At 42.6% G+C, this 26,912-nt stretch overlaps 1 protein-coding gene across 1 annotated transcript in view; it reads right to left on the minus strand.

Moving 5' to 3' along the window:
- The window catches only part of MAP3K9 (mitogen-activated protein kinase kinase kinase 9), a 416,748-nt gene that overhangs the window by 310,220 nt on the left and 79,616 nt on the right, over positions 1-26,912 (minus strand). Inside the window, exon 2 of the mRNA XM_086936581.1 lies at positions 14,475-14,888. Coding sequence (XP_086792707.1) covers positions 14,475-14,888 — 414 coding nt within the window. The remainder of the gene's footprint in view (positions 1-14,474; positions 14,889-26,912) is intronic.

The following is a 26,912-nucleotide window of genomic DNA, read 5'->3' on the forward strand; positions in this document are numbered from 1 at the left end:
CTCATGTCAGTAGACCTAACTGCATAATGAAGTGCACTATTTTGGATACATAGGAAAGGAGAAGATGACGACCGGTAGCCCTAAACGCACAGAAAAAGTAGTTTCTGTTCTTAGCATATCTCAACAGTGGTAGTCGAGGTGAGCAGAACAGAAGTTCAACAGAAAATGCTTCCTTAAACGGCCAGACACAAAGCCTGAGAAATAGCTCTGCCAAATTCATTTGAATAGGAAACTTTAATTACCAACCACTAGACCACCACAACTAGAACATCAGACATCTGACCATTACCACTATTTCTTATTTTCATCATGTCTTATGTCACAGAAGGGGATCAATCATTTATTGGGGCTGAGCAGTCTGCCAATTACTGTGATTTCATGTAATGTCAGCCAATCATGGGCCTCAGTGGAGTCTATAGACTGAGGTTGTCTTTCCCAAGGTAGAGGTACTTGGAACGCCAAAGCGTTCCAAGTACCTCTATTTGGACTCTATAGGTCTATGTGTGATTGAATTTCACAACTTCAAATCCCAGAGGACTATCCAAGATTCCTGCTGTATGTGAAGGATTGATAAAACTAAGTACTATTGCGCAGATTTGTGAGAAGGTCTGTTACTAACACAGGGCCAATGCAGTTATCTGTGACTACAGTTATAAAGATGATATGTGGCCTATATTCATAAGTTTTGTAAAGTTGTATGGCCTTTGTTTAATTTTCATGCCTTTGACAATATGACAACTTAGTAAATCTACAAACACCTTTATGCAGAATTGAAGAAAAAGCATTGAAAAGGTTAAAACAGAGGATGAACTAATACTGCACAGAGTCTTATTAAATCCTTTGCCTTGAAGACACATCAATAATTTATAAGCTGCCAGGAGCTAGAACTTTACAAGAAAGGTTCTTACCTTGTTGTGGCAGCAAGCAAGAGACCGTGAACTAAACTGCACTACATGTCCAGAAAATATGTATTGCTTTCCAGTGTTAAAGTAAAAAGTACAACAACATTTTTGCCACAAAAGCACTTACATGTTGCAACTAATTTCTGGAACTTGCCTTCATTAAGGTTCCATAGTTTTCCAAACTAAAGTTAGCAACAATCAGTAATTATATTCTATGCTGAATAGTTTCTAGACACTGAAATGGTATGCATTATCACTTCCAAAAAATGAAACCGAAAAATAATGAAAGTCTGAGTCCTGCAAGGATTTGAATATGAGACCACAGAAAATACAAGTGTTTGTGCTATATTGTTCCATGGAAGCCTGTTTCTGTTTCCAAACAACTGACTGGGACACCAAAAATATTAGTAGCATACATGCGGGTTAATTTCTCTCCTAATTTAGAATTGTTGAAATAGGATGCACGCATATGGAAACTACAATAATTACATTTCCAGTACATGGACAAATTATTATTCCTTTGACTCAATTTAAAAGATGTGTAAAGACGTTTGTGGAGTACTCACAAACACTCTTAAAATAATCGTTCCCTCATGTGTTTTGGAACATGTGCATGATGAGTACTGTCTTGGTATGTGAAAATAATTATCATGGTCTAAAACTTTATGTATCAGTTAAGGTGAAGTTGTTGAACATAAATGGAACATGAAGTTGGACATAAGTTGAACAGGACGTTGAACATAAGTTGAACATGGAGTTGAACATAAGTTGAACATGAAGTTGACATAAGTTGAACATAAGTTGAACATGAAGTTGACATAAGTTGAACATGGAGTTGAACATGGAGTTGAACATGGAGTTGAACATAAGTTGGACATACGTTGAACATGAAGTTGACATAAGTTGAACATAAGTTGAACAGAAGTTGAACATGAAGTTGAACAATAGTTGAACAATAGTTGAACAATGGCCACTGTACCTTCAGATTGTGTTTCTATACAACATTTTAAGAATGAGGGAAGAGGCCAAATTTCGTTTGCTCAACCCTGATACTTTTCTTTATATATTGGGACTAAGTAATTATCCTTTAGGGACACATACATTACTCTCCTTAGTGAGCAAATAGATTTCAAACTTGGATATGATTGTGTTGCATATAGGTCTCAGATCAACAAAATATCAATATGATATCCATGCTACTTTGTGCAGCAGCTGAATGGCAGCATGTTATCACATAATCACTCACCGGTGACACAACATAGACTGACTGTCTTAGTATACTACACTACTCTCCATTCTCTATATGCTACAAAACGTTCAACAGGAAACCTCAAATTGTTATCTGATTAATACATGAGGTCTACGGGGTTATACACAATTTGCATGTCTTTTTAAAGGCACAATGATGTCGCCCATTCATCTTTTTTCTCTCTGAGCATCACATACTGCAATAATCATTGATGTACCATGTAAACCCCAAGTTCCAAACATAAAGAAATGCAGAAGCGCACATTTTAATAATAAATGTTTACATGTAATAAGCAAGGTGGGTGTTTGTTATCCTAAATCTGGCAGTAATTCAATCTATGAGATGGAAAATAATGAATTATCCCTTTGCCACTACAATCAAATAAAGATTAACTCCATGGTAGAGGAAGAGGAATGCGAAGGGTGGATCAGCAAACACGAAGTGAACTTTCTAAGGAACACTAACCCAGTAACCCCATAATTTTACACGCTCCCCAAGATCCACAAAAATCACAATCCCCCTCCAGGTAGGCCAATTGTATCAGGGATAGGTTCCCTTTTGGAACCCCGGTCACAATTCTGTGACTTCTGTCTAAAACCCCTACTACAGAAAACAAAAATCTACATTAGGGAAACAAAAGATGTATTGACCCAAATCAAAGACATCAAGTTCAGTGACCAATAAGAGCTCTTAATAAGCTTAGACATAGAAGGTCTATATATACCAGCCTCCCATAGAAAAGAATCCAGAGGTCATCAACAAGATACTTGAGAATGTGGAGGGGTTATACGCCACCCCCCAAAACGTTTTGATGGACCAAGCCTGTTTAGCCCTTACAAGAAATGTTGTTGGATTCGAGGGAACACACTTTTTTCAAACCCACAGCACATCCATGGTGAGAACCTTCACCCCTAGTGCGGCCGGGTTATACGTTTACAACCTGGAAAAGAAAAATATCCTACATGAAACGAATCCATACCGGGAAACATCTCCACATGGAAGGGGTATATTGATGACAATCTTGTGATATGGAGCCAACTCGTAATTTGGCCCTAAGTCCCTTGATGGGTAAGTGTGAGGGCACTCCTATCTAAAAGGGAACCGGAGACCATGTGCCCTGGATATATATTTTTTTAACAAGGCTTCCTACCACTTTTATTCACCCAGAGTGTGACTACAGGGAGCACCCACCCCCACTACTGTGTGAAGACCCACTTAATAGAGGATATGTGGGTTTTAGGGATTCTTTATTTCTGATACACACCTCTGTGTGCATACTGAACACTGTCTACAAATATATGGTTTACTTTTATTAACCATTCTGTGCCTGACTTTTTGGAGGGTAAACTCACGTTTCTACATGCCCCTGTAGCACACGTCAACCAAAGTGTGCCTGAGCAGGAGACAATTCAATATCAAGGGGTCAGAATTACCCCCTAACTGATATACAATTGTGCTTTTTTGTTTCAGAGATCATTACCGGAAAAGGTCCACTCTGGTTTGTATGTTTGCTTGCTTCATTATTAGGGTTCCCAGTTTTCCTGGGTTACTGGTTTTTACAGATAAATACAGACAGACAACTATTTATTTTCCTGCCTGTGAGTATTTTTAAATACAGAAAATAGGCTTTCTTTGGGTGAATATTCCTAGTGTCAATAATGAGTGCCAGGTCAGTAAGTGTACAGATTGAGAGGTAGGTGAGATGAAAAAAGGCAATAGATTTCCTAATTAAGCTAATTTAAGCGCAGATCTACAGTTATTTATGTTATTCTACAATGCATGTGCTTCCAGATAATGCTTTTGGACTGTAGTTGGCTGAAACCTTCTGGACAATAAAATGCGAATATATATTTATCAGTTAAATTCATGTGGAAAAATACCCATTGCAACTTCATTTATACAGAAAACACAAAATAAAAATGGATGACTAGAGAAAAAATGAGCAAAAAATAAATATGGATAAATACAGATGTAAATGTCAAAAAAATAAATGCCATAAACCCGGGAGCCCTATTCATGATGTTTGTATAAACTAATACTCAGAGTTGGTAGTTACCAACTATATATCGTAGGAATACTATGGACATTCCCAGTTAAGAAGAAACCCTATTGACCCTAGGTGGCACTAGATACAGGCTGACACAATTCGATCAATTGATGTCAGGAGTCAATATACCCATTAAACATTTCACTATCTTATTCTCGACAAAGGGCCTTACTAGTAAACAATATTCTGAAAGCGATTTTAACTTGCACTTGTTATCTATCCCTTAGACAAAGAGCTCCACTAACAAACTGTTGGGCCCACCCACTCACACTAGGTGCAGTTGGTGAGGATTTGATGATGACGCATGCCACTGATGGTACCTGTGGGCGAGTATCCTAATACATCCATAAGATACCAGGGATGCAACAATTTACCTGGGGCAGATCCTACCATCAACACACTTTTTACTGGAAAACTCACGTTTTGATATATGACATTTATTAGGTTTAGAGTGTTAGCATGACATACTGCAATATTCACTGATGTACCATGTAAACCCCAAGTTGCAAAAATTAAGAAGTGCAGAAGCACACATTTTAATAATAAATGTTTACATATAACGAGCAAGGTGGGTGTCTGTAATCCTAAAGTCTGGCAGGGTGTCTGTAATCCTAAAGTCTGGCAGTAATTCAATCTATAGGATGGAAAATCATGAATTAACCCTTTGCCAGCACAATCAAATAAATAACTGCTGAAAAGAAACAATTCGTTTTGCTACAAATATAGCCCCTATGTTTACTATTTCTGTTTACATAGTAAACATACAGGATTAGATGATATTCTGGAGACTATCTGACTTTTACATAAATGTTGCAACCTGGTAACCCATTCAAATAACAAAGTTATTTCTCCAGAAATTCATTATAAAGCAATTGCTTCTAAAACTTGATTTCTTTTGGGTGTTCTACAAGAAGGCTTTTCAAGCCTTGAAACATCTATCGTAAGTGATGATTCCCATGTGTGTCCAGATACATCTGCTATATCAAGTGACCAACGGGGGGAAATGAGCCCAAAGCATGCAGGCAAGGCATGATTTATAACAGCCTGTACTAAGAAAAACAATGAACATTTTAAAGATTGGGAGTGCTTAAACAAAAAGGTTACCCCCTGCAATATAACCAGTTTTGGTCCCAGTTTGTTTTCAAAACTAATAAGCACTTGTCTAAACCCCTATGAAATAATTAGGTAATTGAAGGTTAAATACTCCTATTCAGGGAGAAAACAGTATGGATCATATGATGTAAAGGGGCTTCCTGTTCCACAGATAACATTGGTTAAAATAATGCCACCATGAATAAATCTAATATGGGGTTTAAACTGAACCCACATGTTGATGCAGTGATCAGTATCCCGTTTCTTCAGGGGTCAATCTCACTGCCCCCCGCTCAATAGCTAGGGAAGATTATAGTAATCCTAATGGGAGTCCAGACCCTATACCTGATAATCCAAGCACTACGTCATAATTTCAACAGGTCAAAGTGTTTTGCTTTGTTAAAATATCTCCTCCCTAGTCGACTTTTAAAAATAATTGAACATTATTGACATGCAGAGCGCAGGATATGGCAGTTGCACCAGATACATCATAATTGTCTATGGCCCTCATGAAGTATTCTAAGCAATCATTCTGATCTTCTGGGTCAACACATACCACCTTTATATAGCAAAGGCCAAAACTTTTAATTAGACCTATTTTTGATCTGGTTAAGCCTAAATTAATGCCATCATATGCATAGGTGAAAATAATAAACTAAAAGTTCTTTATTGGGATAAATTGTAGTTAAATTAAATAAACGTTATCCCACTTTATACCTTAGTGGGCCCCAAGATATTTTGAATAGTGCTAATAACTCGGAGTAGTAAGACGTTAGGAAGGCTTGGAACAAACCTCCTCTAAAGTGTCAAATTTAAATCCACTATTGATCAAAGAATGGTAATGACATTACAAGACAAACAAGCATGTAACCCTCTTTAACCCAAAAAGAAGTGGGCGTATAGCTTTAACTCAGAGGATATGGGTATTGAGGTTAAAACAGTGAGGAAGAAAATGTATCTCACTATGTTACATTATGCTGTGTATGAATATGAAACTAACAATAAAGATAGGAATATGGCTGCTTAGTGGAGCAGGGAGATCACTTTGAAAGTTGTGAACACTCATTTAGACCAGAGGATATGAACATTAGGGTGAATCTGGATTTTAAACAGGACGATGTTAGATGGACAAAAAGTGGCACTCAAGGCTAATAGCATCATTATGCCTTGAGAGGGAGAGATAGGGCATTTCAATGTCTCCTTAAATAGAAAAAGTAAAGTCCTCCTTAACAGGAATGTTAATATTTGAACAGCCCTACTGAAGCAAACAAAAAACATGGAACGTGACCTAAAAATATTTTGTTGGAACATAACCAGAGCCAAGCAACCCCAGGGTAGTCTTGATGCATTTTAGGACATTTTCTTGAGGGATGTCAAATTATATGCTTACAAGAGTGTTGCTAGCAGGAGCCACTTTCCATTCCTCACTTTACAATTATCTGCAAGAAACTCTAAAGGCCATCCTAGTGATAGATTCAGTATTTTGTGTCTACTGCACTGGGCATCGAAAAACACTCCCTACACTGTGGTCAAAACTCAATTCAGGCACTTGAATAAAACTTTTATGGATAACCATTCTTTTAGCAAAAGCTCTTGGTGATAAATGTATGCTTACCACCTAGTTTGGTTAGAAGCACTCCCATGTTGAAAGACAGTCTAAACTAAAAAGACGTATTCCATATTGTGTGGGTGAACTGCTACTGGGAACTGGTAACATTAACAGTTTTAGTTTAACTCTCAAATTCTTCATGGTGTTGCATCAGAAGATTTTGAAGTACAGAATCGGCCTGAGCAAATATTCACATTCCATTTGCGAACTTGCTAAACTGGGAAAATAGAAAAAAATCCTATATGAAAATTAATTAATTTTATTAAATTATAGATTTGACAGACTTGCTCAGGCAATTACTAAAAATTACATTGAGAAGTAGTGAACTACACATTAACTCAGAAAATGTATTTTCATACATGTCTTCGCTATCACGCTGTAGCTCGTCTCAAACGTATTATCTCTAGCGTATCACACCAAGAGTTGCAATGACAATGGTAAGTATTGAAAATTATATGGTCGTAGTGAGCTCCGGATGAATTAGCTGGGATGATGTTCTTCAGCACAAAAGCGAGAACTTGTAGCTATCTCACCGCATCCAGAAACAATTGGACTTAAGTTAAACAATCACAGCAATGTAGAGATATAAGCACCCTGTGGGGGACCTTTACAATTTCTTAAGTGAAACAGAAAGTAGTAAATACTTAAGGATGACTACTAGTTCGCACATGAATGTATAATTATATTTGCCCAATTTTATGAATGAACCCAAATACCACAAAGCATTTGAGTCTTTATTAAGAGAACCTAAAAATGCTTTTAAGAACTCCTACATTATGAAAATTAAAAACTTCTTGTAATAATAAGATCATAAAGCATCACTCATTCCTAAACTGGAGGCAACCTGGCTAAAATATCAATGGCACTGAAGCACAAAGATGCTCAAACGTTTTGGAAAATAGTGAGCTTTAGCTGTGGGCATCTTAAATCTTGTCGTGCCTATATTATTAATGCTAGACAGTGTACATCAATTAATGTTTTAGGTAGTTCGATCCTGTAATTGATGCTTGGAAAATATTAAAACATCAATAAATGCTACAGAAGGGAATGTTTGTAAACTTATTGTCTTTTACAAACTTGGGAGCACCTTGTTCTAATGGTTTACATATCTTTAACCGAGAAGGACCCTAAAGGAAAAAAAGCTTGTTGTCTCCATATATCAACGTCATTAATTACAAGCTTATTCCACTTCGCTGGGATGGATCCAATCTCTAGTCAATTCATAAAACCAAGAACCCAAACGAGACCCCGGCAATTAATGGCAAACTGAACTTTTAAATGCTGATGGTAACGTGCTTGCCCAAATGTTATTAACAGCATGAGAAGGTTAGACTCATGAAAGTAGCCGAGTTGCCAAAGCCCAAACTGTTTTCCAGAAAACAAAACTAAGCTCTAGATACCTTTGTGGCCAGTATGGCCAAAAGTACACATACAAATGATTTGCTTACACCCTGGACTACTTCACCACCTTTAACCATGTGGATCAAGGTCGGATGTGGTCAAAGCTATCAGACTAGGGCATTTATTATGGACTGCTTAACTTGTGAATCCAGTTTGATTCTGGTACCTGGAGTTAAAATAAATAGTGATCTGGGTCTTTCTCCAAAGATTTTATACCCAAAATGGCTAAAATAGGAGTGAATATTAGCTTTTCTGTTATTTTGTTTAGCAGGTCAAACCTTCCTCATGTCATAGCTGAAGTAAAGAGTCACTAGTTCACATTAGGTCAAAAATTAGGTGTCTGACCGATGGGGAGTACCTCAAAAGGTTTACAAGGATTGCTGAACAGGCTTGAACTTTATCACCAGTGCAATAAATTATATCTCAATAAGCTAAAAAATAACACCACCCCTTTCCCATCAGATAACTCAAAGTGTAAGTGGTCCAGCGACAAAATATCCAACTTGGCATTATAACTCAATGTTCTTAACTTGGAGTTATAATCGATAACCGACCATCTAGGAATCACCAATTGCTTCTTTTAAAGGGTCAGCGGATATGCACATATTAGTACAGGAGTTCAAAGGTTGAATTATCACATTGATAGCAGAGGGAAGGGTGATGTTATAAATGTTTACAAAGTGAAAGCAAATTGGACACTGTTTTATGGTGCAGCTCTTTTCCTGGAAAAACAAGCTTTTAAATGTGATCTTTTCAAGCTTTTCAAATACTCTTTGACATACATATATTCAGTTAGCAACACCACCCATGTGGCTAATATGTATCACATCCCTCATTTGTAGAACACATTAACACATAAAACTCTAAACTGTAAGAAAAATAACCATATGGGGACCAGGTCCTGTATCCATCAGACACATTCATTGTAAATGTGGTCCCATCAAGTGAGGTGGGGTGGTTTTCTTGTAGTTACTCATACTTTCAGTAATTGATGTAAGCCATCTGTCGTTAAGGAGGCCTGTCCTAGTGCATATACAAGTGGGAATTTTCATGTGCATTACCTTACTAGGGCATATTTACTCATTCATGTTTTTCACAAGTCTAACTCATTTTTATTTTAGTAAGCTAATTTATCTCATTTGAGTTCACAGCGGACACTTTTCTACTTTCGCCTCAATTGTAATTTGTATAGTATCCAATGTGTTGTGCGCTGTGCCTTTACCCTTTTGGAGTTGCATTTTGGTGACTTAGTCTATAATGGCATTAGCCCATTTTTTAAGATCTGTCAGCCACGTTTTCACAGCAGGGGCCTATAAGAATTTCCATGAAATAGCTACATGCTTTTCTGCAATCTCTATCAATGTATGTGTTTAGATTTCTTTCCTAGACAGTATCTTGACAGCCTTGCAACTCAACACACATGAAAATTATTATTGTTGAGGTAAGAAATGCCACAACCCAATAGCCAGTTTGAACTGGACTTTACCAGATTCTCTCTTTTAGGAGATTCACAACTGTAGTATTGCCTTGTCAAGTGTTTCACTGTTGGACAAGTCACTCTTAGACATAAGTTGGTGTTGAAATATTAAAGGGTTTGGAAACTTGTCCCACATCCATTTAATGACATTCCAGTGATTTCAACTGGTAAAATGTCTTAGATACACGTTGTTTTTACTCTCTTATTCTGAACTTTTTCAAGATTGTGAGCTCTTTTTGCAGATAAGGTAAACTTAATAGATTATGGAGCCTTGCAGAGGAGTGCTTGCCCCTATTTTGTGTTACTGTTGGGCGCTTTGTGCTTGCATAGTTCAAATAATGTGAGTGATGTTAAATGAAGTGGGGAATAGTAATTATTAAGGGGCAGATTATGATGCCGGTCGGACCAGCTTCCGCTGTCCTGTTTGAGGCGGTCAGACCATCGAAGATCTCCTCGGAAGCAGTCGTCCGACTGACCGAGTACGATGCATACATTGTGTACTCCAAAGACCGCTGACTCCAACAGCTTTTCCATAACCACCGATATGGCGGTCTGAGACAAAACTGCATCCACAGATCTGTACAGGATCTCTGATTGCCATCCAGATTACGATGTGAGTTTCTGACAAGTTTGGGAGTGTGAGTGGAGCAGCAATGACAGAAACGAGCAAGGTTTTGGGAGGATGTGATTGGGTTAGAGAGAGAAGGTAGCTAGTATTTGTGGTGGAAATTTGCACATAAAGAGAGGATTAGGGGGATTGTGCTCAAGATGGGCAATTGGCGGTGCCTTTGGCATATTTAAGGACTAAAGAATAGAGATTTCCAAACATCGATTTCTTCCGAATTGCTATTTGGAAATCCCAACTTCGTATGTATGCAACGTTTTGTTTCATGCTTGCTATTCCTAGTGGGTCTCAAATAGATTTACCTAAAGAATATTAACGAGGTAGGTCGCAGTTCATGTTCTATTAGGAATTACACTCATCACAGGGAGGGTGGCCTGCTGAGGTCAGCAGCCCACCATGTTTGTGATTGCATTTTAATAGAGGTTTTTTTTGTTTGTTTCAATGCAACTGATTTAGTTAAAGGAAAACTTGATGTGTTTCAACAATAAAAATGTTAACATTTTGTTTTTCTTTTTTAAGAGCAGACAGGGGGTCTATGGGACCACTGACTGAATTAAAAACATAATTCTCAAAATTCATGAAGGGGACCCCTTCCATGTTGCCCATGTGTTACCATCAACTTTGAGTTTCCAAAAAGCATTTTTTGGATCGCAATGGGCTGATTCTGCGATTTGGCCCTTTGGCGACCAGAAAGATTCTTTGGGCATATGCCTCAACTGCTTTCTGTAAAACCAATGAGATAAGGACCTGACTACATTTTGCCCCAGGAGGCGAAGTTTCAAACTGTATGGCCAGATTTGTAAGTTCTCTACATATATATGTCTACGTATTTATCCATTCAGGTGTCCCATGGAGGAGGAATTCTCAAATTAGTGCCTGTGGCTTTACAGTGATCAATTGCAAATTACAAAACAAATAAAAACGTCTTTCAAATTGGAAATATTATTTCCTTCAGTCTGTGAGTTCCATCTAGGACACATTTAGTTCTGACAACATAGGTGTAAATGCTGTCCAGCTAGGTACAGCTCCAAATAGGATATAAAAGGTGATTTCAAAACAATCTGTGAGGTCAGCCCAGCAGTGGCATAGGGTGGGTCCTGGGAGGCTCTGCTCCTGAGAACCAGCAAACATTTATATTGTATATAGTCTCAGGAGGCAAACCCATAGCAGTGTATGTGTTACCCAAGGAGAAACAACTCCTAAGAAATGCTCATACTTTTACTCAACAATCGATGAGGCCCACCTGGGAGTAGTATAGGTGGTAGTCAAGGAGTCACAGCTTCCTGGAAATGCAGATACTTATATAAACACAACCTATAGGGGCCACCTAGGAGTGGCAGGTATACTACCCAGAAAAGGGCAGCTCCCAAGGACAAGGTACCCAGGAAAGACATCGGTGCTAGCTAGGGAGATGCAGCTCCAATGACATACAAGATACTAAAGCCAATAATTACTTTTTGTAGGAATGGTTTAGGTGCCACCAAGGGAGATGAAGTTCTTAAGTACTGGTAGTAGTTAGACCTAAAGATCAATCTAGGGGTCCACCTGGGATCTGTGCAGGTCCTACCTAAATATTATAAATATGTCTTTGAGATCCAAACAGGAGTAGCACAGGGTGCACTCAGGTAGATGCAACTCCCAGGAATTGGGGTCTGTCCCCCAGCAGCAGCATGGGTGCTAACCAGGGTGACATATCCCAGAAACAGGTAAGCAATTTTGTTCTAGACAGTCTATTGTGTCCAGCCAGCAGTCTTATGAATATAGGGTTTATGACAGAACTGCTCAGTAACATTTACTGTTAGGGAAAACCTGGGTGATGACAGTATAGGATATTCTAGTGGGTCGGATTTTAGGAGGACTAGTAGCAGAGATTGCAGCATACACAACCTATGGCCGAGTTTATTTGCAGCTGAAAAGCATATGGCACATATTATAGGACAGAGCGTGACTACCCAGTTGGTACAGGCAAAATGAAGGGTTTTTGTTGTGCATATATCTGTGGAGCAATGGTCTCTGGTCCTTTAACCAACCATCAGGATCTGAGAGGAAGAAATAGACAGTGGGATGGTTTCATTTGTGTTACTGTGGTCTTTGGTAGATCCAAGGAGTTGTGCATTACTTCGATGATTGATAAAACAGAGGCATGGAGATAGGAAAGGCTACATTTTACCTTGTGATGCAAGCTGGAATCATGCTGTTTGCTCTTTTTTTCAATATGACCACAGAGAGAAGCTGTATATGTTAATACTTTTGAGCTGTTCCTTGATGGGGGACTCAAATGATCTTTCATTGATGAGGATGTACTCAGTCTTTGTGTATCAAGGTATAAAGTCTTCAAATTAATTCTAGCTATAAACTCACCTTCTACGTATAAGGTGCAAGATATCTTGCAAAAAAGTCGACTTAATCTATCTGGTGTATACAAGTCATATAAATGCAGGACTAGGCATAAAGTCCCATCCTTTACTTGTCTCAAACATAGGGGCTCATTACGATGTCGGTCGGAGTTCCCTACGGCTGCCATTAGGATGTTACCGCACATGGTGAGGTCTCAAACTTCTGTTTTACAATGAGAGCTTTTTCGTACTGCCGCACAAGCTCCCATTGAAAAATTGACGTTTTTCCACATCCCTGTACTGTGTGGCAGGCTTCTTACGGTGCCTGCCAAGCGGGCAGGGATGTGAAGAGGGGCACGTATGGTGTCCACCAAGGCCTCAACTGTGAGGCCGGGGAGAAGAAAGCCCTATTAGGGGCTTCCAAAGTCGCTCTCTGGCAGCCTTTCAATGTCGGGAAGGCCAACATGGGAAGGATGTAGGAAACTGACACCATAATCTCGACGGTGGAAACACTGTCCGTTAGGGATTATGTGCAGCTTCCAACTAGCCGGTGGGCTCCTTGAGCCCGTCGGAACCCAGTCGCTTTGACTAGCCGGTTTACACTCAGACCATCGACATTATAATTTGGCGGTCGGAATGTAAACCTAAGATGTCGGTCAGTAAGCCTCTAACGAGCGGTTGGAGGCTTACCAACTGACATCATAATTGGGCCCAAAGGAACTGTTTCCATTGTGCCTTTCATGAGAAAGGACTCTACATCTTTTAACACGAGAGGGATCTGTTTATTTTCTTCCTCCCTGGAGGATGGTCCATTTATCATAATTTGAACTTTGACATTTTGCCTGCAGTACTCATTAGTCTTAGGTTTTTCCTTGCCAAATGTGAGGAAAAAAGCTCACGCTTTCAGATGCTTTAGCACTGTACATATCCAGTAAGCATTTTATGCCTGTTGAATAAAAAAATTAATTTAGAAAAATTTTTAATTTAAAAATAAAAATTCTCTATTAACTGTATTGGTAGAAGAATGGCCTCGAAAATCAGTTTACTTAGTGGGCAGTAGACAGGATTTGTTGTAGCCAGAATAAGCATGGGAAAGACAGCATAACTCCAACATTGCCTATCTCACAGAGTTTAGCCCATGAATAAAAGTTCTGAGAAGGTTATGCGTTTATGTTTCTACTACTATTAGGATGTTATCCTGCAAGAGCCTATGGTCAGCTTGAGGAGGTATACTATATGGGCCAGGAAGATTTGGTTTGTAGACATTTTCATGGGATAATTAATGGTGCACATAGTAATTTCCCTTTGCACTTTTTCAGATTATGAAAAAATAATGCTCTTAACTACCACCTGTGCGGTTTCTGTTTAGCTTCATAATGTCTTGCACAGTCCCTACTCTAGCCAATCTTTTCATCAACAAAATCAGGTCACGGCCACCATCAATATTACATAAGGTTATTGAAGCTCCTGTGTACCATGAATGCTACTGCTTTCAAGCTGTTGACAATCCAACTCGGATTTCCTCACATACAGCACTATCTTCCCATTACATGAGGATCAGAAAAGGACAGTACATAATGGTAGATGAGGAGTGCATTGGCATGGGTACCAAATAAAAAAGGTGCAAGGACACGGACAATTTTACAAATATCTGTAGGGTACTCTGCCTTCTGAGACACATGGCATTGAAGCAGTGAAAGAAACCTCATTTTTCCACAGCATAGTACATGACTTACTGTTGCTGGACTTGAGATCCCGATGGATGATGGAAACTATTGCTTCCTCGTGTAGATAATGCATCCCACTGGCAATCTGCACAGCCCAGTTCACCAGCACATCCGGCGGTATCCGCTTCCCCGACAGCACCCTGTTTAATGACCCTCCTCGGGCAAACTCCATGATTAAGCAGAGATTGGGTTCCTTGAGGCACACCCCCCGCAACGCGATGATATTGGGGTGCTGCAACATTGCGAAGAGCTTCGCCTCCTGTCGGACATTCTCAATGGTCTGGCTAATGTCTTCATCCGGGTCCTGCCTGGCCGCCTTCACCGCAACCTCTGCGCCTCTCCAAACGGCACGGTAGACTTTCCCGAATCCTCCAATGCCAATGATCTCCTCCAGAGCCAGCTCTGTGAAGTCTATCTCTAACACTAGGAAGCAACAGAGGAGAAAGGAATAATGAAGTTAAAAAGGCATTAATTTGAAACTGCTCATGGCACAAACACATTATGATACACTTTACAGTGGCTGCCTCCTTGAATCACTGCATTAATGGCAGAATATCAGAGCAGACTATCAGTATTTTCCCTGGGACAGTTTCTGATTACATGTGCAAGCTACAGCAACATTAGTCTATTTATACTACATTTTGTCATTAGAGCTGTTAGTATTAGATTAGTTCTGCCTCATGAAATGCAAGCTGAAATGCACAACTGCTTTAAAATAATGATGTCGGTATCATAAAGGCCACTAATAAAAAGCGGAACACCACAATCAATGGAGAACTCCTACAAGAAGATGAAAAGAGCAATAGCATGCCACTCTCACCAGGCCACGCGAGGATCTGCCCTCCTCCAAGAGCCTGTTATCATACTGTCAGATGTCTCTTTGCCTGAAATCATCCTCTGTCTTTCAATGAACAACATATGCCATGTTTTATTGACTTACTCACCTTCTGCCTGCCTAGACATTGACCCCCAACAACTGGTAAGAAGAGTTGACTACTGTCTCAATGACCCTGAAGTTACTGTGCCGGCTTCACCCTAACATCAAAAGCACCCACCTATTGATTCAGCTTCAATACATCCATGACAAACCTAGAAAATAGCCCATCAACAAAATACAAAACCAGAACCCTAGTTGCTCCCTCTGCAGATCAGACCTAATCATTCTCTGAATCCCCCAAAAATGCAGCAGCTCTAATGGAAGCAGGTGCTGTGCAGTGTCTGGACCCAGGCTATGGCTCATGTTCAAGATGACCCTTCCAGTTTACATCAATGACTTTGCTTCAGATGAAAATCAAGCCGCTGTACAGTTTCTCCTATTATCATAAAGCAAAATAGTCGTAACCACAGCAGCAACATTCTTGGAAGCAAAATATCTGTCTCGAACAAGAGCTGCACAAATATAAATATTAGAGATAGGTACTGAACGGAGGGCGTGGACATAAAATTGGAAGGCTACAGGAAAAGCACAGAGAAAGTTAGGGCCCAATTAGATCAAGTATAAAAAGATGTACATTGGTACGTATAGGCTGGAAGACTGACAGGTACACCGAGTGCTTAATGTGTAAAAGAATAAATGCTGGTGCCCAAAACTCTGCTCAGAACCATGCAGCGGCCCTATTAATTGTTGGCATACAGAATACCAAAACTGTGTAGTCTTGAGTTCACCACAGGCCTCTTTAATCTACTACCAGGAACACCCTGACCCTTTACCTCTCTTGTTGGTCCCTGTTTTCTCCCTTTGTGACAGTTTTTTCCTATTTTTTGCCTCCTTCTTTCCCATTTGTTTGTTTGTCCCCTCCCTTGTTCTCGGTCAATAACTATGAGGAAAAATAAGTGCTGATCCCCAAATATTAGTGGCGGTGGACCCCACTGGCAACCAAATTAAGCACTGGGTACACCATGGAAAACTCCAAGCAGGGAAAACTTCAAGAGCCTTAGAAAGACTGCTGAGCTTATCTCATGCTTGATGTTACATCATTGTCAATCTTTTTCCCAAAACCCTTAAATCCTTCCTGACTTTTTAAGTAGAGGACATCAAAATCTGGGAATATTCTATAAGGCACTGTTAACCGAAGGCTTCCTGTAATACTACATTTTCTGCTCTTGGCGATGTGCAGTGGTGTCCATGAGCATCACAGAAGGCATTGGTATATTTCATATTCCATATTCCATGGGTGCCTTGATGGGCACCATGATGCCATAGTTGAACTGCCACCCAACTCATGCTTTCTTCTGGTGCACAAAACCTGAGATACCTTCAGTTCACAAGAACAACCTGGGTTACGCCAATGCAGAGTTCTAGCCCGGGACCAGGGTTCAATTCCCTGCCTCGGCGGGTCTTGGGCTCAAAATTCTACGGACCTGATAATTCTCGCCTCGGTGCCTATTCCAATCATGGGGTCCCACTCTGCAACTCTGGGCAATAGCTTGCTTAATCTCCACAACGGCCCCCACAACGCTAAGGATGCCTGGCCTCCACCTTGGGGGTGCCCAGGAGTGGACGCCTCACAGGGAAAGCCAGGATGGGTTCCACAGCGGCATTCGTACAAGCGCCTTGAGACCCTTGCGGGTGAGTAGTGCGCTATACAAGTATCAATTTACATTTACATTTACATCTCATCCCTGCATGAAGAAGACGCGGGTAAACACAGAAACACTAAAACAGCCCTTGTGTCCTTAGTAAGAACTATAGGTCAGAATTCACCAAGACATAGGCGACTGTGAGGAATTCAGAAATCACGAGGCAAAGGGAACCATCAGCATTGCTTTGAGAGCTAGTCCCTGTATTATTTCCTCCTTGTAGAGAAGAGGCTTTGCATCAGATACTGTGGTTGTCTATGTAACATCTGAACTGTGCCCAGAGATGGGGGCTCTATGAATAAATTCCCACAGCTAATGGCTTTGTAGGGCAATGACGTGACATGCTAAAGACCGAACCAGGAGAGAGAGAGAGTATGCCAATTCACCCAAGTGCGTGCAAATAGAGTGCAATGATGCAGACATCCCCAGGCTCTCCCTGCCGCTTTGAGGTTCCGTGACAATTGTAAGTGGTGTTTTTCGACTCGCACGAATATGGTCGAGTCTGGTATCTATGAACCGCAAATGACGAGTTTAGTAAGTGTGCGCAGTTTCGCTGTGCTAACTTAAACCGTTCGTTTGTTATGTGGGTTTTTCATCTGTACCCACGGGTTCCATCTTAGATACGGCATCCATTTTGTCTCTTGCCCTCAAGTAGCCAGCGAACGGACGTTGTCCGCTTCGCGACCCTGGGACTCCCAAGATATTTGCGGAAGACACATGTTCTTTGAAAGTGTCTTTATGACGAGGGGGTTGCTGCTGTAAGGCAGATGGCGCCGCACGAGGTTCATCTTGCCGCACGGACTTATTGTCTCAGCCGTGCATCTCATTAGGCACGTCCCTTTGATGCCTGTATCTCGTGTTTCCCGATACCCCCCCTTTTACACCCTTTCCGATCTCCCCACTTTCTCCGTCTTCCTCTGCACCTGTCTTCGTTCCTATTTCGATCTATTTTACTGCTGATTGGAATTTGTTAATGGTGGGAAGATAGGTTTTTACAGTTGGGAACCGCCAAATGTTTCCGCACTTATGTTCCGGACCTTGTGTGTTTCAAAGTGACCAAAGCGACCCCTCTGGGGGATAATTGTGGGAACCGGGTTGTAAACTTTTGTGTATCATGTTATCCTATGGGTAAAAACTGTATAAAAGGAGCGGTCCACAGAACCAATTTGAAGCAGTCTCCCCGAACTACACTCGATGTACTTCCTGTGATTTCTGTGTTCCCTGCAGCAAATAAACTTTGAATCTTTGACGTCGAAGGAAGTGTCCCGTGTCTCTGTGACTTGTACGCCGGAGCAGGTTACCCACGAAGGTTTCAGGTGTTGTGCCCTGGCACCGCTGGGTCTTAAAGAACCCAGTCCTTCAGTTGGCGCCCAACGTGGGGCTGCATCAGTGGTACCGGTCCAAGCCCGACGATCGTGAGGAACTTCGTGTGAAATCTCCGAGGGAAGGTGCACTCCGCTTCATCGATCCTGTTGTCGAAATAAGTGGCCCGAAGACTTTTCCCGCGAAGATTCCCGCCTCCTGACGGCTGCGACGGACTGCTGCCCTGACTGTAGACCTGTTTTGGCGCCTGGCGTAGACCTTGGTATAGCGAGACGATTGACGGGCCTTCCTGGTGACGCCATCGATCTTTGAGTTAAGTATTTGTGGGTCGCTCCCAGAGTTCTTGGTTGTTGACACTTTAGCGAGTGTTTTTGTTGTTCACGCTGTGTGAGTGTTTTTGTCGGTGACACTTTGCTAGCGTACCTTGTTGTATTGTTTGACGACTGCAGCCGCCAAAAACCGAGTGTTTTGTTCTTTGCTGGGACTTGGTAAATCCCGTAACCCTTGAAGTTTGTGAAACTCGGCTAGTGTGCAAGATGCCTGGTCGCAGTACTTTGTTCAGTTGTTTCAGACCTTGTGGTGCGGATTCCCGACTGGAGGACTCGTGTCCGATACCTCCGGTTGGAACTCCTACTTATGACTTGTATAGCAAACATGGGCTAGGCCCGATTACCTTTAACGATTATTGGGTTAAATATACAAAGAAAGACGGCGACCTTCGTTGGCCACCTCACGGTAGCTTCGAGGCGTCGATCTTAGATAATTTAGAAATGAAGTTGTTCGAACGCAAATCAAGGCCGGCCATGTTTGATGCCTTTCGGTTGTGGCGCAAAGAAGCCCGACAGAAAGAGATCAGACAGAATAAACGTAGTCAGCGAGATAATGTTGCTACCATAGTGAAGAAAGCTGAGCAGTTCCAGCGTGATAAGGAGGATAAGGATAAGGAAGTGTTTGAGAGGTTACAACGTATGACCATAGATAAATGTTATCCTGCTCTGCCTACGGAGTCGGATAAGAAGGAAGAGGCAGTTGAGGATCCTTTAATGTCCTATCTTATGAAGTCGCCACCTCCGTACGTACAGGGTACCGCAGCTCCTGTGGTCCCTGCCGTACCTGTTCTTCCACCGATTGTTCCTCCACCTGTTCCTCAACCTGCACCCGCTCTTCCGTCTGTTCCTGCTCCTTTGTCTGTTTCTATTCCTACTGCTCCTCCGCTTCCACATACTCCTGCTCCCGCTACTGCTCCTGTTTTGTTAACCCCTGTCGTTGCTACTGTTTCTACTCCTTCTCTTGTTAGCCCTGTGTCTTATTCTTCTCCCTCTACTCGTAGTCGCAATTCTCCCCTTGCGACAAGCTTCTTTCATTCGCTCGGACCTGTTCATGGGTCTGCTGGTTCCGATGGTCCTCAGAGACGTAGTCAGCTTCCTGGAAACAGAGAACGCGTTGCGCTATATAATATGGCGATGGGTTGGATGGTAAACCCTCTTAGAAATCCACCCCGTGTTGTCCTCGAAACGTTTAGTCAATTCAACATACCAACTCAGAGATATGTGTTTGACGAAATGTGCAAGTTCCTACATGATCAGATAGCGGCCGACGCGCCTGACGAGGTGCTGACCGCCCTGTCTGAGCTTCGGCTTCAGTTCGCAACTGGACTGATAGTAGATACTAACGTTCGACGTGCTATTGAGCGGTTATTATCCTTCCGTCCCGCTCCAATACCTCATGCATTGTTTGTCGAGGATATTGAAAGCCAACCAGATGAGTCTGGCCAATATCCCATGCGTGAAGTTCCGCCGGTTTGGGTACCGGGTGATCCTAATGCTCATCCTGCGACAGTAGCGCATTTCCAGAGAGTATGGATACATCTCCCATGGAAACGCTCGGAAGTGCTACAGGTGAAACAATCTTTGCCCGATCCTCGCAAAAATCCTACTGGGTATTATAAGGAATTATCGCAGCTCGTAGATGCTACGGTGATGAATCTTGCCGATATCGACATGTTGTTTGGCAATGTCGTACCGCAACCGGTATGGGCTAAGATTCGTCACCAAGATCACGCAAATGAATTAGGTGGTGATTGGGCTGCCATTACAGCGGCAGATGATGGACAAGTGGCTGCTGCTAAACCCGACCAATTGATTACTGCTCTTCCTCAGCGAATAATAACGTTAATGAAGACTCTTATGCCAGCTATGAGGGTAAATTGGGACAAACTGTCCGCTTGCAAACAAAAGAAAGATGAGAGTGTTTCGGACTTCTTTACGAGGTTTGAAGAAGCATTCATTGACCATAGTGGACAGGATATGGGTACTGAGGGTGGACAGAGGTTGTTTGTGGATAAATTTGTGTCGAACTTGTTGCCCGATTTGAGCAATAAATTAAAGAATTCAGAGAGTGCATGGGCCGTTTCTACCTCAGCTCAGATATTGGCTACGGCACAATATTATGAGAATAGGGAGAAAGAGGAGAATGACCGTGCTGACAAAAAGACGAAAGAACTAAAGACTAAAGTGTTGTTGCAACAAGCGTATCCGCCGCGTTCTAATCAGAATGCGCCCCAACAGAATAGATCGCAGTCGCAATCGAATCGATCGCAGCCACGTAATGATTCCTCCTTCCAAAGATCCTCGTTAGGGTACAATCAATGTGCTTATTGTAGACAGGAAGGACACATTAAATTCAATTGTCCTGCTTTAAATGAACGTAATAGTGGTAACTCGTCTAAAGGGGGCCGTGGTGGTTCACAGCACGCATCGCGTGGTAGAGGTCGTGGTGCTCAGAACGATCGCTTTGACAACTCGTCAAATTCTAATAACTGTTTCGATCAACGTGGATCATCGCAAGGACGATCTGCGCAGTACAATGTAGACGATTATTACGTCGATCAGGGAACTGACGACAGTAATTACTAGGACAGCCGAAGACAAGGAGAGGGAGTGGTATCAGTTCCGGTTGATCAGAGAGGGCCTTACGTCGCAGTTGCTACATCGGGCGTCGTTGAGCCTTTTCTGTTGGACACTGGTGCAGCGAAAAGTTCTATCATGCATTCGAAACTCCCTGGCGCACCTTTGTCTGGCTTAACAAATGTTTCCGTTGGATTCTCTGGCGCCCCTGTTAGCAATCCAGTTTCACGCCCTTTGCCCCTTCAAATTGGGCCACGTGTGCTGGAAGCCCCGTTGATTTTAACCACGGGTTGTGGCGAAAATCTCTTGGGCCTGGATTTGCCTAAACGTTTGTATGCAACTTTGTACTGTTCTCCTGCGGGTGTAAAGCTTACGTTAGGAGAGAGGGTAGTCTCTCCCATGTATTTGTCTCTCGATAAGCTTCCACCGGAATTGAGTTCTCTTCCTGCGTCTTTGTGGGCGACGGGTCCAAATGATGTGGGCCTACTTGATATCTCCCCCTATGTTGTTCAGTTGAAATCGAATGTGCGATTGCCACGTATTCCCCAGTATCGTATCTCCCTTGATGGTGAACGAGCTTTGTTAGCGATCATCTATGACCTAATCGAGAAAGATGTTATTGAAGAAACTCGGGGAAACGTGTGCAATAGCCCTGTACTGCCCATTCTTAAACGTACAGATCCTACAAAACCGCCTGTTTATCGCTTTGTTATCGATTTACGGGAGGTAAATAAAATTGTGGTTCCCCAATTTCCTGTTGTGCCTGACATCACGGCGCTACTGACTCTGATTCCAGCTTCTGCATCATGGTTTTCGGTGATTGATTTGAAAAATGCGTTTTTCAGCATCCCGATTGCCGAGGAGAGCAGGGACCTTTTCGGTTTCTCTCTCGGTGGACGTAGCTTCCGGTTTAAACGCGCTCCTCAGGGCTACTGTGAAAGTCCATCTATTTACAGTCAAGCCTTGAAGGGTCAACTGGATGCGTTTCGGTTGCCGGTTGGTGCGGCTTTAATCCAATACGTCGACGACTTATTGGTGGCTGCCGATACTCAGGACATTTGCAAAATTGCTACGGTGTCGCTGCTGCAACATCTCTGCGAGTTAAATCACAAGGTGTCACCTTCTAAACTCCAATATTGTTGTCAAGAAGTGACCTATCTAGGTCACTTATTGTCAAAGGAGGGAAGAAGATTGACCCCAGAGAGAATTGCAGCGATTGCGCGAATGGCTGTGCCGAAAACCCAAAGAGATGTGCGTGCCTTTCTAGGTATCACGTCGTATTGCAGGCAATGGATTCCTAATTTCTCATTGCTAGCGAAACCATTGGTGGCTCTTACGTGCAAGGATGTTTCAACTCCTTTACCATGGACGGAAGAATGTCAGAACAGTTTTTCTGAACTACGTGATTCATTGTGTTCGGCTCCTGTGTTAGGTACCCCTGACTATGGTAAGCCGTTCACGTTATATGTTCACGAGAGGGAAGGTTGTGCTTTGAGTGTTCTGACGCAACCTTTTGGTGGTAAGCAACGTCCATGTGCATATTTCTCCTCGACCTTAGACCCAGTAGCTAGAGCATTGCCGAGTTGTTTGAGAGCAACTGCGGCAGCTGCGGTCTCCATCCGACAATCAGCAGGATTGGTCATGGATAATATGCTTACGGTGATGGTTCCGCATGCAGTCGATACTCTTTTGAATCGAACGAAAACTCAGCACTTGACGAGTGCGAGGTTGTCTGGGTACGAATTGACGCTCTTGGCAAGCCATATTCAGATAAAACGTTGTAATGTCCTAAATCCGGCAACTTTGTTACCAATTAGTGCAGAGTCAGATGAAGTAGCAGAACATGACTGCTACTTGAGGACTGAAGAAGAAACGAAAGGTCGAGTGGACCTTAAAAACACCGCATTGGAAGATCCGGATGGCACTCTGTATGTGGATGGTTCATGTTTTAAGTTACCGAATGGCGATGTGACTACTGCTTATGCTGTTGTAACACTGAACACTGTTGTTGAAACTGCAAGATTGAATCAGAATTCTGCCCAAGCTGCAGAGCTGATCGCTCTTACTAGAGCATGTGTGTTAGCAAAAGGGAAACGTGTGAATGTGTACACCGACAGTCAATACGCTTTTGGTGTAGCGCATAGTTTTGGACGATTGTGGCGAGAGCGTGGTTTCTTGACATCGCATGGTACGAAGATACAGCATGGCCAGCTTGTGAACGATCTTTTGGATGCATTGACTTTGCCTACACAAGTGGCGATCGTTAAGTGTAGTGCGCATCGTAAAGTGACGGATGATGTTGGTCGTGGTAATGCGTTTGCAGATGAGATTGCTAAGGAGACTGCCCGGAACCTTAGCACTCGAATGTATGTGACGAGTTCGGTTAGGTGGCCTACATAATCAAGTATGTGTGAAGATACTGTCGAGAGCGTGAAAGCAATTCAGAATGAGGCCACCGAGACTGAAAAGACGAAGTGGAAAGAAAGTACGGGAAAGTTGGATGCGAATGGTTGTTGGATTGATTTGTCGGATCAGAAAAGATGGATGTTGCCTGATGCGTACGTGCTGGCTGTTGTGACAATGGCATATGGGTTAGCACATATTAGCGCGAAAGGTATTTGTAAGTTGTTGTCGCCTGTGTGGAAGAATGATGGCATTACGAAATGTGCTGAACGTCTGGTGAAGAATTGTATGGTGTGTATAATGTACAATCCTGGCAAAGGAACCCCAACTCCCCCTGGCAGTTTTGCTCCTCCTTCGTATCCCTTTGAGGTGATTCAATTGGACTTCATCCATATGGAGCGATGCAATAACCTGAAATACGTTTTAGTAGTGGTTTGCGCATTCTCCCGATGGATCGAGGCCTATCCCCTCAAAGACAATACTGCTTTGTCTACTGCGAAAATCCTACTGAAGGAATATTTTCCTCGGTATGGAATGCCTAGAGTAGTGTGGTCAGATAACGGAAGTGAGTTTGTTGGAAGTGTGATGAAGAGTGTGTGTAAGGGCCTTGGAATAAATCAAAAATTCCACAGCGCCAATCATCCCCAGTCAGCTGGATTAGTTGAGGGGTACAATGGCACCCTTAAGCTAAAACTAGCGAAGATTCAGGCTACGACTGGTCTTTCGTGGCCTGACGCTTTACCCTTAGCATTACTGTCAACTAGGGCGACTGTACACTCCCGAGTAGGGCTTAGCCCCTATGAGATAGTGTTCGGCCGTCCTGCGAATGTGTGGGGGGTTCCTAGGCCAGGAATATTCACTGATCTTGAGTATCCAATGCTGATTGACTATTTACATGACTTGACTGCTAAACTGAGGTTAATTCACCAACAGGTTTACGACGCATTGCCGACGCAGACGGAGGGTCCAGGCCACCAGCTCCAGCCCGGAGACTGGGTGGTAACTCGCAACTTTTCACGCAAGAATAATCTGGACCCAAGATTTTCCGGACCTTACCAGGTGCTCCTGGCCACGAGGACTGCTGTTCGTCTTGAGGGGCGCAAAAATTGGGTGCACGCTACGCACACCAAGCGAGTCCCTATCCCTTTGCCGGCTGACCCGTGGGTAAGGAAAGGCATTGCGTCAACAGAAACAGAAACATTGCCGGCGTTTGTGCCTTTTAGCGACGCACAGCCTGTTGGAGAATCCTCAGCGCAGCAGAAAGCCACTGTTGAAAAATTGTTAGCAAAAGACTCAAGACCAGAACAATCAACTGATCAGCAGGACGCTGTCTCTTCAACGGATCCTTTGTTCGACGAGCAGACACGTCCCGGGAAACACCGATATTCCTTGCGATCTCGCACTAAGGACAAATAAAAAAATTTTTTTCCTTGCTTTGCTGAAACTGACAACTGCATTATCCTCGTTTCCCGTGATCAGTTTTGAACATTCGTATCACTGTGAATTGTGTACATATATATATATATATTGAGTTTCCTCCCTTGTATCTTTTTACTTCCACAGCCGAGAGACTTTGTGCTTGTATATACATATTGTATATTGAAGGCCGTAGGGCCGCGCGCGTACTTCCTTCTGGACAGTAGGTCTTGACGCTAGGTTAAAGGCCGTCGGTTCCTAGGAACTCCTGGGGATTGACTATTGCTGCACAGAACGAAGTGCGTCAAGAAACGTTGCGGACGGTCGTAGGGAATGGCATTCTCGAAGCTGAATGATTTGGAGGGAGCTCAAGTTCACAGATTCAAGCTGCAGCAACTCAGTCGCACCAAATGTTTCATATTCCAACTGTTTGTATTGTTTTTGACTGCTTCTGCATTATTGGCAGGTGGGGTGTATTATACGATGTCCTATTTCTTACCTGCTACACCTACTCCTACTCCTTACCCTAACCTTACCTCTACTGCTTCTCCCCATTCCTTTCACATGTTACCGGAACACGAGCAGGCTAGACGTGTAGAATTCCGCAACAATTCCTTTATTCAGCTCCTCCATCAGCATCAGTTAGTGGTTAACACTACTAATTGTTGGGTGTGTGGGTTGATGCCACATACTACGGATAAGGGAATTCCATATCTGGTGTTACCGTATAGTTCCCAAGGGTCAGCTCGAGCATTTCAAACAATGTTTCGAAGCGCACTGGGTTTCCACCCCATTCGAGAACCACGTTCCCCCTACTCTGGCCCTACCTCGTATCAGAAGCCTTTATCGATAGCCATAGAGGACTTAGATAGTGAGATCTATGATCCTTCGCTTATCCCTGAAGAAGAGGTACAAGCCTATAAGGTCCTAAGTAGAGGTGAATATAGTGTGTTCACTAGTGAAAAGCAGCTTAAAAGCTCGCCTCCAATATGGGTTGTACCCCACACTGGTAATTTTTGTCTTATGGGTCGTGGCCGAAGATCGCAAGCCCGACTTGGAGCAAGTGCTTGCACTGAAAATTACATTCTGCCAATGTTCTCGTCTCCTGTGTTTCTGGCTGCCAAGGGTACATACTTTATCTGTTATGATCGTGCATACACATGGTTGCCCGCTGACTTCATGGGCTCATGTTTTATTGCAAATCTGTTGCCTCCGACGTTCACTGTAGATGCCGATTATCATAAAACTAGAGTTGTGCGAGGCGTAATTAGCGAAGAGGATACTGCCGGTCAAGAGGCAGGAGACTTTTTCAAGGGTTTCCTCCCGTTTTGGGGACCTATGGTTAATAGTAGGAACCTGAGACAGTTGACTCGAGTGGTAGAATCGACAGCTAATATTACTGCCAGTGCCCTTGGTAATATCACCACAGAACTTCAGGCGGAGAGACTTATGACGTTACAAAACCGTATGGTTTTAGATGTCATCTTAGCAGATCGTGGTGGAGTATGTAAGGTGATCCATTCGAGCTGCTGCATTTTCATTCCAGATAATGCTCCCACTGTCTATCAAGCCATCTCGAGGTTGCATAAGATCTCCGAATCCATACACGTGGATGTAGGGGATTGGACGCTACTTGGATGGTTTTGGGGCCTGATGTCGACTTGGGGTTGGAAAATTCTGATGATCATCGGAGTTGTGGTAGTGTTCCTGTTCACGTGTTGCCTTTGTGTGCAGTGTGGTCCTGCCTTATGTGGCCTTTGTGCTACAACGTGTATGAGACAACCATCTGTTACCAAGGGGACTCGGTTGGACAGAGCTA

The sequence above is a fragment of the Lissotriton vulgaris genome, chromosome 9 (assembly GCF_964263255.1).
Source record: "Lissotriton vulgaris chromosome 9, aLisVul1.2, whole genome shotgun sequence".
NCBI classification, from domain to species: domain Eukaryota; kingdom Metazoa; phylum Chordata; class Amphibia; order Caudata; family Salamandridae; genus Lissotriton; species Lissotriton vulgaris.